This window comes from Epinephelus moara, chromosome 20, assembly GCF_006386435.1.
Source record: "Epinephelus moara isolate mb chromosome 20, YSFRI_EMoa_1.0, whole genome shotgun sequence".
Classification (NCBI taxonomy): Eukaryota; Metazoa; Chordata; class Actinopteri; order Perciformes; family Serranidae; genus Epinephelus; species Epinephelus moara.
In genome coordinates, this window is record NC_065525.1 from 12,756,762 (window position 1) to 12,773,537 (window position 16,776).

Consider the following 16,776-nt stretch of genomic DNA (forward strand, 5'->3'; position numbering starts at 1 on the left):
CATGCTGTCTAATCAGCATCTTGATATGCCACACCTGTGAGGTGGGATGGATTATCTCGGCAAAGGAGAAGTGCTCACTAACACAGATTTAGGCAGATTTGTGAACAATATTTGAGGGAAATGGTCTTTTGTGTGTATAGAAAATGTTTTAGATCTTTGAGTTCAGCTCATGAAAAATGGGAGCAAAAACAAGTGTTGTGTTTATATTTTTTGTTCAGTGTAGATAATGTAAATATTAAGCTATCTATTCAGCCTTTAAGTACAGTAAAGTAAAAAAAAATACGGATGTCGTCCCCATAAAATAGTCCCCCTTAAAGCTGTCAATATCATTTAAAAAAGTTTTTTTCCGTTACAAACCAGAGGATCTGCATTTCAATGTCTTTGGTTGCACCCATGACTGTAGTTGGTAACTGCAGTGTGTTTGTTGGCAGACTGCCTACATTATGATATGTATTCCCATTTAGAGCACTGGTTATCCATATTTGATAATGTATCTGGATCAGAGTGCTCCAATCCAATGTTGTTTTAAAAAAACGGCACAAAAGTATGATAAATTAGCTGATCAGGTAGCAAAACATGGGATTTCCAAATTTGCATTTTTCTGATCTAGATTTTTTTTTTTTTTTTTAAACAACTTGGCCCAGAGGATGAAGCCCACTGACTTTGGTAATTCCCCGACATTCCTTTAGTGCCAACAGCATGTCAACATTTCCCTAATCCAGTGAAATATTTTAACATATTATAGATGGACTGGCTCAAAATTTAGTCAAGACATTCATAGTCCGCAGAGGATGAAGCCATCTTTAGTGATCCCTAGCGATTTCCTTTTGCGAATAAATATTTGTTTTTTAGTGAAATGCCTCGACAACTGTTGGTTGGATTGCAGTGGAATGTGGGACATACATTCATGTCAACGTAAGGGTGAATCATAATAACTGTGGTTGTCCTTCAACTTTTCATTTAGTGGCATCATCAGTTCAAAATTGAAAATGTTCTGGTGATATTAGTAATAAGCTCAAAGCATGACTGTGCCAGAATACAGCCTCACAGTGCTGCTAGCATGGCAGTAGACTATTTGCCTTTATTTATAATAGCAGACTGAATAATAAAATCTTCCCTAGACAAACATTTGCTGAAGTGATATTGACCTCTTCCTGTTATTCTGCGTCATCGTTCTTGTCCTACCCCTAGTTCAGCTTATTTGACTTCCTTAAAGGCATCTTCAATTTGTCTGATATGACATGAGTCTTTTCCTCCTCATGCATCCTCAGTGTCATTGAGGAAAACCTGTAAAGTAGGCCATCCGTTTGGCTTCGACAAGAAACAATTTATTGCTGGGAGTTGAGTAATGACATCAGCATGTGCCAAAGAGAGCTGAGACTATGCCAAACGCATTCAAATGACAATATTGATGACTCGTTCAATTGAGCAAAAAGGTTTCCTGCTGTGCTTTCGTAAGCTCTCTTACGTGAAAATGATACAGGCCAAGCGCTTGTGCTTGTGTGACGGACTTATGATGTCACTGTTGACCCCTGAGCTTCAACTCTAGCAGTCGCTTTTGATGTTACGACTCTCCCTTTGAGGCAGCTCCCTCTGCCATAACTAGTCCACACATTTAGGATATGAAAGGAGATCAAAGACAGTATGTTCAAAGTTACCTCTGCCTGACACTCATCAAAATATCATCTGAATATTTTTCAAAGTTAACCTGAGAAAACACCTGAATGTTAATGCAGATATGTTTCAGTATGGGGGCATGCTATGTATTATGTAGAATCTACTGCAGTTTGACATTTTCTTCTCTTGTTGTGTGCAGGTACATGGGCATCGGCCTGTCTGCCCAGGGAGTCAACATGAACAGACTGCCTGGTGAGTAACATGTGAATGATGTCAACATAACCAGTAGACAGATGGATAAATGGACAGATATGCATTTGTTAGGTGGATCGATGCTGAAATTAATTTAAGGATGCTACAATGGGTGGGTGGATGTCAGAATTATTTAATGAAAGGATGGTAGAGCAGCAGGACGGAGTCTGTGGTTGGAGCAATCAGCGGGATTGGGCCAAATAAGGATACCCAAGGTTACTCAGCATGAACAGAGGGTATGGCTAGTACTTAATCATGCCAATGTCCAGTGATAGTTTTGGCCCTGTGGGCCAGAGCCAGAATTTCAAACACTTAGCGGTCGCATCGGACCAGCACTTTGGCAAGCTCAGAAGAAAAACATCCTGCAGCGCTCTCTACTTTTGTTCAGTTCTTGTTACACACAGGACAGCCTGTGCAGCTCTGGAGGGGTTGGCCAAAACCTTGACCTAGCACTTTTCTAATTACTTATTGGCCCACCTTTCCAGCCCTCGGACCCCACTGGCTCAGATTACAATCAAGCATTGACAGTGCTGTGTGGTTAGTTTACTTTAGTCTAGTGACACTCAATTTATGGCCCGTGGGCCAAATCTGGCCCGCAGTAGGGTGCCAAGTGGCCAGCCAAGCATTCTCTAATTCACAATGAATATAAATTGATTCACAATTTGTTTTTCTCTTTTTTGTACTTTGAATATAAATAAGGTGCCAGAGTGCATAAAACAACATCCAAATAGTGCTTCTTTGTTTAAAAAAAAAAAAAAAAGAAGTGAATCAGGTGGATCCCCTGGACCCCCCTAAGTCCAGACTAAGCCCTGAAATGCTTCAGATGTTAGAAATGCCCCTGCTCTCATTTACCTCTTGGCAAAGATTAGTGAGGACAGCAAATGTCCAAAGGTTGAAAACAGGCAATTGATTTATTATATATACTAAAAAATGATAATGATTGTTTGTGAACTGCCCCCTGGCCTCCAATTATTTTTGCAGAAGTGGACCATGGGCAAAGCAAGTTGAGTATCCCTGCTATAAGGCTGATTTATTGTTGTGGGTAAGCTCTACATAGAGACTACACTGTGGCCTAACCAAGTGGCCTATACCATTGTGAGCATCTATACTTGTGCTGTGATGTGTCTCTGTCAATCTGCAATTACACCTCCCAAACACTAGTGGCAGTTGGGTTTTTATGCCGCTGTCTCTTTTATAACTCCACAGACAAATACACTTGCCTTTTGCCAAATACGTTTTTCCCACAAATACTAAATGCTTACATTATTGGCATTTTAAACTGCATAAATTAACCTAGCGTCTAGCAGAGTTTTCCTCTAACATTACTCATATAAACCCATCAACAACAGCAACATTTAACAATGGTAGCATTACAAAATCAGGCTCCCTTGTAACTCATGATTTTAACTGATAAACAATTTATGCTAGACACGGTTTCCCCACGTATACAACATGCTAACATGTCTTCACAATTTATTGTTTTAAGTAAAGTAAATAAAAGCTTTGCTTCCATTAAGGGAAATGGTTTTCAGCTTACAAAAATAAACAGGTCTGAGTCACTGTGACATGTAGTTAGACTTCTGGGGAGGTGCACACCAGGCTACAGCATTTATACTGTGTGTTGAATCAACATTGCACCTACAGCATAGATGCATAGCCTACACTGTAATCTAACGTGCATCTTAGCCTTCATATCATTGAATAGGGAGGTCTTATTCAACAATGTAATCACTAGAGTAGGGTTGATTATTAGCACTTAGTCATTGTTTTCATTCAGATCATAGATATTTTGGTGCAGGAGTAGTGGGGGGCGATGGTGTGGATGGACAATATCTCCATGTGTTGAGGCAAGATATGAATGTAGATGAAAGGAATGAGGAAAGTGTCGAGAAATGGATTTTGTGGATAAGTGCAAGTAGCTGGAGAAGTGCCAACATTTATGAGATTTGGGAATGAAAGCAGGAGGAGATGAGGATGTGTGGTGTTGCTATAGTAATTGGATGTGGCTTGTGAATTCAGTCTGAGCAGTCTGACAGCTGCAGAAAGAACATGTCAGGACATGTCACTGAACAGATATATGGATCAGTGACAAATGTTGTTGACTTGGGTTTGCAGTCTAACCTCAGACTAATCTTACTTAAGACAAACACTGCTTCTCACTTTGTAATGACAGATTGCTCAAACTGTATTTTACATACAAAATATATTTGGGCCTTCACCAACACCATATTATAGGAATATACTTTTGTATACAGGATATTCGTGTGAAATAGTTTGTATCCAGAAATATATCTAAGGATGGCATCACAAGCAATTTCACAGGACTATCCATGTCAAAAATAACCTGTAAGCAAAAACTTGTGGTCAGTTTTGTTTGAATTATAAATTACAGAGTGACTTTAAATAATTACACACACGATCTCATATGAACACCCATTAAACCTGCTGGATTATTAACAGCTGAATTATGTTAAATTAACAGTAATTCCAAAACAAGTTTATTAAAGGTGTCCTGTGGAATTTTCTTATGAACAAACAAAGTTGTTTGTGGCTGCTTTCTTTGTCATTTCTATGGACTCTATGAATAAACAATTTTGTACAGACAAAGTGAAATTTAAATGATTTAAAAAATTTCAGCTCATTTTTGGTTTTATTTATAAAAGAGACTAAAAGTATGGGGGAGCAATAATATATTGTTATTTAATCAATATGTTAAACTGCAGTGCCTCACTACAGTCCTCTGGCAAACACTTTGTCAACATATTAGCATACATAGACAAAATGTAACATACATATCAACAGTTGGATTGTAAAACCATTTATTTACATAATGAAAAAGAAATGGAAAATGTGTAGGAACTCTTATCAAGGGAATAGCATGTAACTGGTGGTAGAAATGTATTTTGGGATGTCCATGTGCACACAAGCATGCCTGATGTAACAATCTGATGACCCGTCCATGGGCTCTTGTGAGGTTTTATTTAATGAGTATGATATGTAAACAATTGCTGCATTTGCTGTGTTAGTGGTTTACTCTTTTGAAGTATTGTTCAAAAGCTGGGCTCCTTGTGGTTTGATTGATGCTGACCATTTTAAGATACAAACAAACAAATAAGCAGTTGTAACTTACCAATGAAGTGTTATAATAATCCACAGATAGATTATATACCAACAAAAAGGGTGCTCATACAGTTCTCATACACTCCCAATGGTCCAGACGACTTAAATCCAGCCAAATATTTAGTCCTTATACATTATTACATCCATCAATATCCACCAAGTGCCATTTGATTGTTTCAAATGTTCATATTTCTCTACATATTATCCATAATATCTCCAGTTTGCATGTAAATATGGGGACTCTTTGCTGTCAAAATGGTGGCTGAACTCTGACCTTTTGATTGACACCTTGCTTGAGCCAATAGGTGTTTCCATACTCATATGGGTGACAAAAGTCAGTGAGGGCCTGTGTTGAAGGAAGTGCCTGCTCCAATTTCTAAGGTGTCAGAGCAAATCAATAGCCAGCAATTGGCCTGATGTCTTATTGGTCTAGAAGTCAATGCCTATCCTGACCTCCAGAGGAGTTTTTAAGTTTTTCTTGGCATTATAGACTGCTATAAATTATGTAAATAATAAACACATGACTCCACTGTTGTTTTGGAAAAAAAGTCTTTCTTATCATTTGAGGTTCACAGTGAGCTTCTAAATAGACATTTCCGTCTTTGTTGCTTTGTGTTGTAGTACATTGTTTTTCCCTATTTTTTGAAAAGCACCTGGACAAACACTTAGAAATGTGTAAAATGTATATTTTCTATGATATTGTCATCTACTTTGAATTTGGACAGGGTAAGGTTTTATGCTATGGTCCCATCGTGTTTTCCAGCTTATCAGTCCCAGTTCTGGCCATCTATAGCATCTTTTGTTAAGAAGATATTAAGGCAAAGATTTAAAAAAAAAGCTTTCATATTAGTATGTTGAAACTTGCATAAATTAATGAAAGAAGCATTGACAGTGATTCTGACTGTTGAGGAAACAAAGAGACCATGCATGTACATGTACTAAAAGTGGACTAAGAACAGCTTTCAATTTACTTCGGGCCTTGGATGGACCTTTTATTTGAATTTAGGTGACTTTTACAGGACTGGTAAGACAAAAGAGAGACCCACATGCAAAACTTCACGAGTTGTCATAATCCACAGTGTGCCTCAGTGTAGCCCCAAAAATGTTGGTTCTATCATCATTCACTTCCCATAATAAACTCAGTAGGGTCATTGGACCCTCCCTGCTTGGTAAACTCCTACATCTTTCAAACTCCATAACCCAGTGTGTAACCTGGTCTTTCTCATATAAATTTGTTGTCTCCATAGCCAAAATATACAATACTATGCAACCCAGTGATGCTGCTGTGACAACTTCAGGGTTGTTTCACCTATTACAAAGCTGCTCCAGAGACACAGATAAAATTATATAACTACTTATCATGATAGGTACTACTCTGCCTGTGAAAACAAACTGACTTTGATGTGTAAAATCTGCGGAGTTCCCCTTTAATTAAAGTGTTTTGTAGACTTTTTTTTTTTAGAATTTAGCGCAAAACAAAACATAACCACCAAGTATGAAATAACTAGTACAACTAAACTAGACCAAACCATAGTCTCTATTCTTAAGATAAAGATAGAATGAACTGGACTGAATCACATTGAATTACAGTTACTGAACAGCTTCTTTGTTTATTTTCTTATGTGCCAAGCATATAAGTCATTCTATACATGTTGTATTTTTCCAGCGAATTTGTTTACTTGTGTGAATAAAGTTGAATTGAGACCATGGTTGTTCACTGCCAGGATCCAGAGAACAAAGGTGCTACTATAAAGATTTAACAAGAAAACTAGACAGTCTGACAACAATCATCCCAAGCCTTTGTCTACTGACACATAAGCTTTTATTGTATGCTGTGCACTCACTATCTGTAAGTTATTTGCCAACAAAATGGCAATGCCCTCAACCCTATGCCCACCATGTCCCTATACACTCCGCAAACACACACCAACACACTCATACAATGACATCCGTGAATGGTTCAGCGATCCCTGATGACATGGGTGGAAGTGTAGTAGTCATATAGCAAGCCTAGAGCCTGAATAAAGCCCCTTGCCTCATCCAACCAATCAGACCACTCCTCTGCTCCGACCAATCACGTTCTGGGGCTTCCATTCCTGGCTGAGGCTGTTTGACCTGCTTATTGACTAGTCAAGATCAGTTCAGTGGCTGAGGTTTGTGGAATGCTGTGGACACCAGGGCAGCCAGTTCAGCAGACTCTCGATCCACACACACACTTTCTCTCACACACATACACACAGATCACTCATTCTCCTCTCTTCTTGTTTCACATGTGTCAAATGTCACACAAAGGGTGGAATAGCGAGGAACAGCGTTGCATGGATGGACGTGTTTTCCAAACCTGCTCACACATAAGTTATGAAAATATTTTTGGTTGCTAGGTTTCCACTACAGATGGTCTGTAGCCCTGGTAGACAGATTACTGTTGATTGCCTTAACTCTGACTGACTCAGTGTGTTTGTGTGCCAGTGTGTGTTTGTCCCGAACTGTGTGGATTTATCTGCGTGCGTCCTGGACTGACTGATTGCGTCTCTGAGTGTACTTGTTTGTGTATGTCCCCACTCGCCTGTGTGTGTCTGTGCACACTTTTATGTCCATCTGTGCTGGTGAACTCATGCGTTCAGTTGTGTTTATATACAGTATAGTATGTGTGTGTGTGTGTCCCTTAATAGTACAACGTTCTCCACTGCTGACCTCTGTGTCTGATCCTGCTGTGGAGGCCTGCCCATTTCATTAGCATGTTGGAGCAGTGAGCCTGGCTTTAGAGGCAATATCCCTGTCAGCAGATTAATCTAATACCTCACCACACAAACACACGCGCACACACACACACACACAGAAGTATATACACATATGCACAAAATAATGCATGGGGGAGAAGGCACAGTATGCACCCAAGTAAAAAGAAACACACAAATGCACATGACATAGACACAAAAACAAATTCACACATTTGGCATTGGTTAATACTTTATTACATGCTCACAGATTCACATATACACATATACAAGTACGCATCTAATATCTCGGCTCACCCACGACCTACTTTCACTAACCCCGCTTTGCTTTTTGGCAATGACAGACAAGCTGTGATTGAGGAGAGACACTGACAGAGCAGCAGTGAGCTGTAGCTGAACACTGTTGGGTTCAGGTCCTTCTCAACTTGGTCAGTCCAGGACGAGGAACTTGAGAAAAGCTCGACTAGTGTCAAACTTAAGGCATGACAAGCTTGTCATCCAAATAAATGCAAGTGTATCTCTGATGCTGGCAAATGTAGTTGTTTCCTCTCGCTTTAGGGGATTCATGCTGTAGATGCCAGAGCAGTGCCTTGTTGGCAGCTCTTTGCTGGAGTAAAATCACAGCGATATGATCTACAGATACAGATCCAGTCTGTATGTTTTACATGGCATTAGACAGCTGGTTTAGATTCATTGAAACAAACTGACTGAGATCTGTCTTGTTTTCTCTGTTAGAGAGATGTTACATTCAAAGAAAGACAGAAAGTCTTTTTTCTCTTCTCTAAGGCCCAATCCCAATACAGCCCCTACCACTTTGCCTGTACCCCTTCATTTTACATGTTCTTGCTGGGGGTAGGGTGTCAAGATTCTTCTTTAGGTAGAGGGGGAAGCCGAAGTGTTACATGGCTCTCCAGATGAAGGTTTTTTTCAGAGGCTCCCTCCAGCTTGAGTGTTATGAGAAATCATTGGCAAGATGGCTGCACAAGCAACAAAGGAAACACACAAATGTATGTATTTTCTTTGTTTAAAAAATGTAAAAATTGCAATAGCCATTGTATTATTTTAGTTTAATGTCGTTTCATTGTAGTAGCTATGGTCCTTTTTTTTTTAAAGAAAGCATAACAAAAGAAATTGCTAGTAGTATGCCAATGTCTCAGTAGCTAACTACCTAGCTAGCTAACATTACATTGTTATTGCTGATTTGTGCATGAGAGCCCCGCATGTTTAAAATATAAAAGTAATGTACACACAAGTGTCGCACACTCTGGCTCCATATGCATGTTGACGTATATCCATGTTTTTTTTCTGATAAGTTTGGTTTTTAATTAGCTATTAAATGCTGTAAATTGGGGATTTTACAACATGATTGACAACTGTATGAGCCAGTCGGTGGGCTCGCATTCAGTGGCACTGCTCGCGATTGGTCGGATGGCTGTATGGGCGGGAAACTTGATACCATAGAGACCATAGAAACCAAACTTTTGCTCCGAATTACGTCACCAGAGCAAGATGGCAGCGCCAGCATCCAGCGTATTTTAGCTTCACTTCTGTACAGTGGGGGTAAGGAGATGTGTCATCCATCTTCATATACAGGCTACGGTGCCGACTGGCAGGGCAGGAGCAGGGATGGCTAACTTTAGCTTACGGAGCAACGCTCGCGGCCTTGATCAGTTGATTGTGTGAAACGTAAGTCGTGAAGGAATCGCAAGCATCCATGCTTTACAATCTCCATCAGATAAATGGTACATGTCATAGTGATAATACCATTATTGTCATAGATGTGTCCATATAAGTAAACTGCATTGACAACTATTGGTGTCGTATCAGGGTCTCATTGTCTTGTTCTCCACTTTCATATGGGAAGATTTCAACCACTATCCTTGTATCTCTGTTTCGAGGGGCAAAGGGTCACTCGAAAAAGAGAGGTAGGGGTAAAAGTAAGAAATGGGATTGGGCCTAAAATGCCATTTTTGAGGATGTATTTTAGCTTCTGCAGGCATAAAAGAATCTGTCTGGTGTCGGTTTGCTGTATATCTCTTAGATAAGCAGACTGCTGGACACATATAACCCTGCAGAGATTGCTTTACAGCCAAAACTGGTGTGAGTATACATGTATATAAAAAGGTTATTTGTGGTCAGCCTACACATTGGCTGGGCTGCATGGCCATGTTGTAGTTACTAACACATTTGCTCTGTGGTACTTTCTGCACACAGAGCCTTTCTCCCTTTTCGGAGGTTATTTGAGGTTTCATCGACAGAAAAGAATGAAATGGCTAAGTGCAGTGATTTAAAATTAGAACTGAAAACATACTTATGAAAGCCTCCTCATCTTTGAAGGCCTTGGGAACCACAACCTTACTTTCATATTGAAGGGTCATGAAGATACTTTATGCAATGCTTTATGGTTCCTGTTGTTAAATTCAAAAATAGCATGAAAACTTAAGGGTCTGTAATGTCCTTTTAATTTTTGAACAATTTCAAAGCAAGTTATCCAGAAAAAGTACATCGTGTAATTATAGGTAACCGAGTAAACATTTTTGCATTATTCGATTATAGTTTAAAACTTTTAATGTGTGTATATGTTGAATTGTATGCTTGTGTATAGACAAATACATTATTATGTGTTCAGCTGCTGCAGGCCTACTGACTGTAAGGGCCCTATCTTACACCTGGTGCAAAGTGGCACAAAGTGGCGCACAGTGCAGCGCAACTGTTATTGCAAGATTTAGACCGATGCAGTTATCATTTTCACAGCTAGCGCCCAAGTTGTTTTAAAACAGCATACTTAGCAATATTTAAAACGCATTTACATAGCTCTCTTGCTGAGAGTTAGATAAGAAGATCAATATACTGTTCTCATGTCTGTACAATAAATATGAAGACAGAGCCAGGAGATGCTTAGCCTAGCTTAGCATAAAGACTGAAAACAGAGGGAAACAGCTAGCCTGGCTCTATCCAAAGTAAAAAGTAAAAAATCAGCTGACCACCACCACAAGGGCTCACTAATTAACATTAGAGTTTGTTTTTATTTCCTGGCTGGACCAATTGACTTACTTTTATGCCTCCTCCAGCCATGACTGTCAGTGGCTGGAGGCATTATGTTTAAAGGTTGTCTGTCCCATTCTCGTGAGGGCGATATGTTAAGGACGCCTTTAAATTTGGCAAAAATATCCCCTTAGACTCAACAATGAACTGATTAGATTTTGTTGGTCATAGATCAAAGGTCAAGGTCACTGTGACCTCTTCTCTGTCATTCTTGTGAATGTGATATCTCAAAACACCTTAAGGGTATTTATTCAAATTTGGCACAAACGGACAGTTTTAAGTAAAAGATGAACTGAATAGAATTTGGTTGTCAACGACCAAGGTCACTGTGACCCTGTGTTTGTTTTATTCTCATGAATGTGATATCTCAGACCTTTATGGAATTTCCTCAAATTTGGCACAAATGTCTACTTGGTCTCAAGAATGAACTGATTAGAATTTGGTGATTGAATGACAAAGGTGAAGGTTACTGTCACCTCACAAAACATGATTTGACTATAAATCAAGAATTCTTTGGCTGATTATGACACTGCTTCACACAAAACTGTGGTCAAAGGTCAATTTCACTATGACATCATAATGTTCTGCAAAAACATTTTTATAGCCATTACTCAACAGCATAACTCAGCAACAGGTGGGGAGACATTTGGTAAGATACTGAACTGGTGACACTCATCTTGGATGTCCACCTTGACACTGTGCTGATTATACAGAATATATAACTGCAATTTCTGTAATTACCGTATGAAATACACAAATATGGATAAACATAGGGTATCTATATGACACAGTATCATACTCTATAGGTGTTCTGTGCTGTCGGGGGGGAGATGTATACGAAGCATCCATGTTTTCACACAAATGTATGTCAACTGTAACTTGACTGGTTCATGGAGGAATACAACTGTGAGGTGGTAATTCTGGTTTTCCCTCCCCTTTTCTAGTTTTCCTTGACTTTTTTTCCTCTCTGATGAATACTGGATACTTTGACCTCTTTAGTCCTGCAAGAAAACAATAACTGAAGGAAAATTTACTCATGTCCACACTGAGGCCATGACCTTTGATGAGAGGTCACAAACACATGCTCCTTCCTTTTTAAAGGGATTACAAGCCAAAAAGCATTGTGAACCTCTGCTTTATGTTACCAAGTAAAATTTTGAAAGGCTTCTCTCACGGGAGACATTTTGACACATCACAGTAGGAAAAGCACAGGTGTAAATAATAGAATGAATGAATGCTGCTTCAGTTTCAAGGTGCAGGTATTGTGCTTGCTGTCTCAGGACCATTGTTAATGCTATAAGATGGAGCCATTGTTACTTATTTGTTACACCTTTGCTTTTCCTACAGTGACAAGTCAAAATGTCTGCTGTGAAAAAGACCTTTTGAGCACTGTCTTTATTTTCCTTCACACTGTTATTAGTTCTTTCCAGAGAACCTAGTTGGAAATTGTAAGGAAATAATCAAAATTGTAAAGCATTACCAAATACACTGTGTGGTATACTGAGTTTTGGGATTTTTACTCTGTAGCTGCAGTAACTAACAGTCTGGATGAATAAATCACGCACAGTTACATAAACATGCATCAGAACCAGCAGGAACAAGAAATTAGGGAGTTTAATGAGCAAGTCATGACATCCTTTTCTCCCCCTATATTCTCCTGGTTCAGCCTCCTGAGCTGCTGTTCCTGTTGGCAGTGACTCACCAGTTTCTTTACATAGACGAGATCCTCCTGCTGGTCACCCACAGCATTGCAACGCATGCCAGCGTCAGAAAGAGTGTGTGTGCGTCTGTGTGAATTTTCATGAGACGCCCTGCAGGCAGTTAGATGGGAAAATCTGAGCAGCAGAAGTCAATGAGTAACTGTCTCCCCTTCTTCAGCAGCAGCAGCAGCAGCAGCAGCTACTGTTAAGAGTGACCCGGGGCAAGTCACTTCACCTCAGATGCTCTCAGAGATTCAGAAACCGTTTATACTGAGCAGCGCTCACTTGACGTATACAGTATCAGACTGAATAGGAAGCAGACTAAATGCTGTGACACAACATGCGCACAGATCAAGCCTTTCCAGTGTTTAGTCACAGGGGTTTGGCTAACAAACACATTTTTTCACAAGAGGTCAAGTATAAAATAACAAAACTAATCCTAATCCTTGTCCTATTTTAGGATGGGACAAGCACTCATACGGTTACCATGGAGATGACGGCCACTCCTTCTGCTCCTCTGGGACTGGCCAACCATACGGCCCAACATTTACCACGGGGGATGTGATTGGCTGCTGCGTTAACCTCATCAACAACACTTGCTTTTACACCAAAAATGGCATCAGTTTAGGTTGGTGAACATGTTGTGTGTTGTATATGAACTGATTATAATTGTGTCACATGGTCATGGATAGTTTGTTCTTTATTGCTTAATTTATATGTAAACTTAACGTAAACTGTTTGTCCTTTTATCCCTTAGGTGTAGCCTTCACAGACCTCCCTGTAAGTACCATTATTTGTGCATCATTTTAATGTTATGCCAACTAAATTCTACTAGCACCGTAGTTTCTTATTAAACTTTGTTATTGCTGTACTTTCATTGATGTATCTGATTTCACTTCCCTCCATTACTGCCTGAGTTTTGACTCTATAGCAGCATGGCAGCCATGAAAATACTCAAATTTGTCTTTGTTATGAGAGATAATGTTTGAGGAAAATATACAGTACTACCTTCAGCTAATTACATGTACATCTCACTTTTCTACACATTAAGCTAATATTATGATACCGGACCCATATGATTGTTATCATACCATTCCTGTAACTGTAATGACTGACAGAGTGTATAATAACATACATAGCTGGATATTGACCATGCAGGTTCATATCTAATTGCAGCTTATGTTGGCAGTTGGGTTGGAAACGGAACTTTTTTTGTCCAGTGGCCGCAGCAACTGGAACAAAAAACCCCAAACAGCCACTTTAACTGTTTTACCAGCCGAATGGCTTTTCAGAATAGAACAGGAACTCAAGATCACAGTTGGCTGCAGGCCACATTTGCTGCAAGAGCAGATGGAGTTCCCGACCACTGTCAAACCTAAACAGCATTCAACTGGCTGTTGGTGTTAATTTCATACCCTGTTGGTGGTTTTTGCATTTACCAAAAGGAAAAGTCTAACTGAACCCTGTAATTTAATGATAGCCTAGTAAAAAGCCAGTTTACAGTTTATATCGTTTGCCAGTCTGTTTACCCAACAACAGTTTTCCATACAAGAAGTTAACAAGCTGTGACCTGAGGCTTTCCATAACCAATGCTGCTAAGAACTTGTGAGGCTTAGGCATTGAGTTCTTATTTGCATTTCTAGTATATTTTATAAACCACAATTTCTAAAATATATATTTCATTAAAAAGGCACTGTTTAGTGTCCTTGTTGATAAGCTGTAGACAAACAAGCCTGCTGCCACCAGAAACTAATAACTAACACTCAGCTTATTACTCTCTTAAGATGATGCAACTTAAGGCGTTTTCAGACCAAACAGTTCTGGGAACACCCTATAGAGGAACTGCCCACTGGGGGGCTTCCCGGAGAACGACATACTTAGGAATGCTGAAGTGACATAAGCTGGCCAGCGGTTGGTGTAGCAACGTCATGCTATCAAAGATTCTTATATTTAGTTTTGATGAGTCAAAATTGCGTTGCATTTCACCCGTTGCATATATGCTCAGTAAAGCCTTGACTTCACTGTCTGTCCATTTATTTGTTTTTTCTTCCTTTTTTTCTTTCGTTACAAACTTTTTTTGGGTTGTCTGTTATTTGAATGGCTAACGGATTTTTAAAATGATGGTGGCCAGTGCTGCATTTGTTTGACTATTCACTGCACACTTATGTCCCCAAGGTTCCCTTTGTGTTGGGAGAGTAGATTATTCCACTTCTTGCAGTGCGGACACAACGGGGACAGGGGGCTATGTTCTTCAAGCTACGTTGAAAACTGACTGTTATAAAAGGGATTCTTTTTTATCTTTATTGTCCACCAGCCCAACCTGTACCCTACTGTGGGGCTTCAAACTCCGGGCGAGATCGTAGACGCTAACTTTGGCCAGCAGCCGTTTGTCTTCGACATCGAGGACTACATGAGCGAATGGCGGGCTAAGATCCATGGCATGATCGCTCGCTTCCCCATAGGAGAGAGGCTGGGGGAGTGGCAGGCCGTCCTGCAGAAGTAAGATTCAGTCTCCACACCTACACACACACACACTCACTCAAACACATACCTGTCACTATGAGGACACCATTTTTTTTAGTGATCCTACAATATAGCTTCATCTAAAAGCTGTGAATATATAACAGCGATATATCTTGTCATCTGTGCCGTAGAGCTCCATCGGTTAAAAAAATAAATAAACTGTTAAAAAGGCATCACTGTTTTAACTGAGTGACATATTCCTTTATTACCATGACATTGGCACTGTGGTTTATTTTGACCCAGTCCTACATACGCTGTCCTGCTGTAAATCCTCAGTAGATCACTGCTGAAAATAGTCCCCAACAAATGCACTATTTACTCATGTTTGAGTAAAGTTCCCTATGAACTACAGTGCCCAGTTTTTTTTAGAAAATTATGAAGCATTTTTAAATAATGAAACCATAAATTTGTAACCTATTTTTAAAGATTTATGTCTTTAAAAACAACCTGTTGGAACCAATAAGCTCGCTGTAGAGACGGACTGTCACATTTTGACCCTTGGTTGAAAAAATGAGCATAGAATATCATCAGACTTATCCCTTAAGAAATTCAACCTTAAAACGATTTCTTTTTGTCATGTTTTGTCTCCAGTATGGTTTCCAGCTATCTGGTGCATCATGGGTACTGTGCCACTGCAACAGCCTTCGCCAGAGCCACAGAGACCATGATACAAGAGGACCAGACATCTATAAAGAACAGACAGAGTGAGTGAACAAGCCAACCACACATATAATATTTCACATTTTGGTATTGTTTCTGAATTTTTTTCTCCTAATCAAAGGTGTAGTTGCCTGTTTTTATAGCAGAATACTTCCAGCACTCACTAGGTTTTACAAGCAAACTTTCCTTAACATCATTTATGCTCTTCATATCAGATTGTAAATATGAACTGTATTTGTAAGTATAACATAAGTTTGAAGTAAACAACGTCCAGTATGAGATACTTTGGGTATTGTTTGTCCCTAATGACCTGTGGTCTGAATGTATGATAACACTGGCCTATCAAATGTTTGCTGTGAAAGCATGGTTCCTCTTGATCAATATACTGTAAATAACAGCCTGTTTCTTTTGTCTAATAGGAATACAGAAGCTGGTGCTGGCAGGACGGGTGGGTGAAGCCATAGAGGCTACTCAGCAGCTTTATCCCGGCCTGTTAGAACACAACCCCAACCTACTATTCATGTTGAAGTAAGTCAGAGGGTTTTGAAGACTAAAGGGCGAGTCCACCTGTGTTCTTTTCCCTGTTGTTTTTTTGTTTGTTTTTTCAAATGGAAACTCCCATCCAGCAGTGAGCAAAAAGCAGCGATGTAGGTTCAATTCAATACTGATTTTTTTCATGTTTAATCATAATGTAGATCCATAATCAGTGTATTACCTATGGTGGATGGGGGTTGGCATGCTCCCAGTTTGGATAAGTAGACAGGAGTACCGGGGCACAGAGGCTAAACAATGTAGCCCACCACTGTGGACGCCAGCTGAGATCCAAAAGTCACACAGTTATACGAACTAACAATCTGCTCAGAGGAAATGGTAGACCAGCAACTCCTCATTTTCTGTGGAGTAAAATTACTGTTCCTGTCACGGTGGCTGTGGACGCAGGCAAAAGCAAAATGTATTTAAGCCTCCTAAAAAATGAACCATCTAAATAGAAATCAAAATCAGTTCCAGTGTGCAGGATTTAGGGGGATATATCAACAGAAATGGATTATAATACGATAAGTATGTTTTTTTTCATGTATAATCACATGAAAATGAGAGTTGCTGTGTTTTCCTTACCCTAC

The 16,776-nt window shown here is 39.6% G+C and overlaps 1 protein-coding gene across 1 annotated transcript in view; it reads left to right on the forward strand.

Moving 5' to 3' along the window:
- Positions 1–16,776, forward strand: part of ranbp10 (RAN binding protein 10) — a 50,006-nt gene that overhangs the window by 19,361 nt on the left and 13,869 nt on the right. The window contains exons 3-8 of the mRNA XM_050072982.1: positions 1,817–1,869; positions 12,933–13,100; positions 13,230–13,252; positions 14,787–14,971; positions 15,587–15,699; positions 16,075–16,183. Coding sequence (XP_049928939.1) covers positions 1,817–1,869; positions 12,933–13,100; positions 13,230–13,252; positions 14,787–14,971; positions 15,587–15,699; positions 16,075–16,183 — 651 coding nt within the window. The remainder of the gene's footprint in view (positions 1–1,816; positions 1,870–12,932; positions 13,101–13,229; positions 13,253–14,786; positions 14,972–15,586; positions 15,700–16,074; positions 16,184–16,776) is intronic.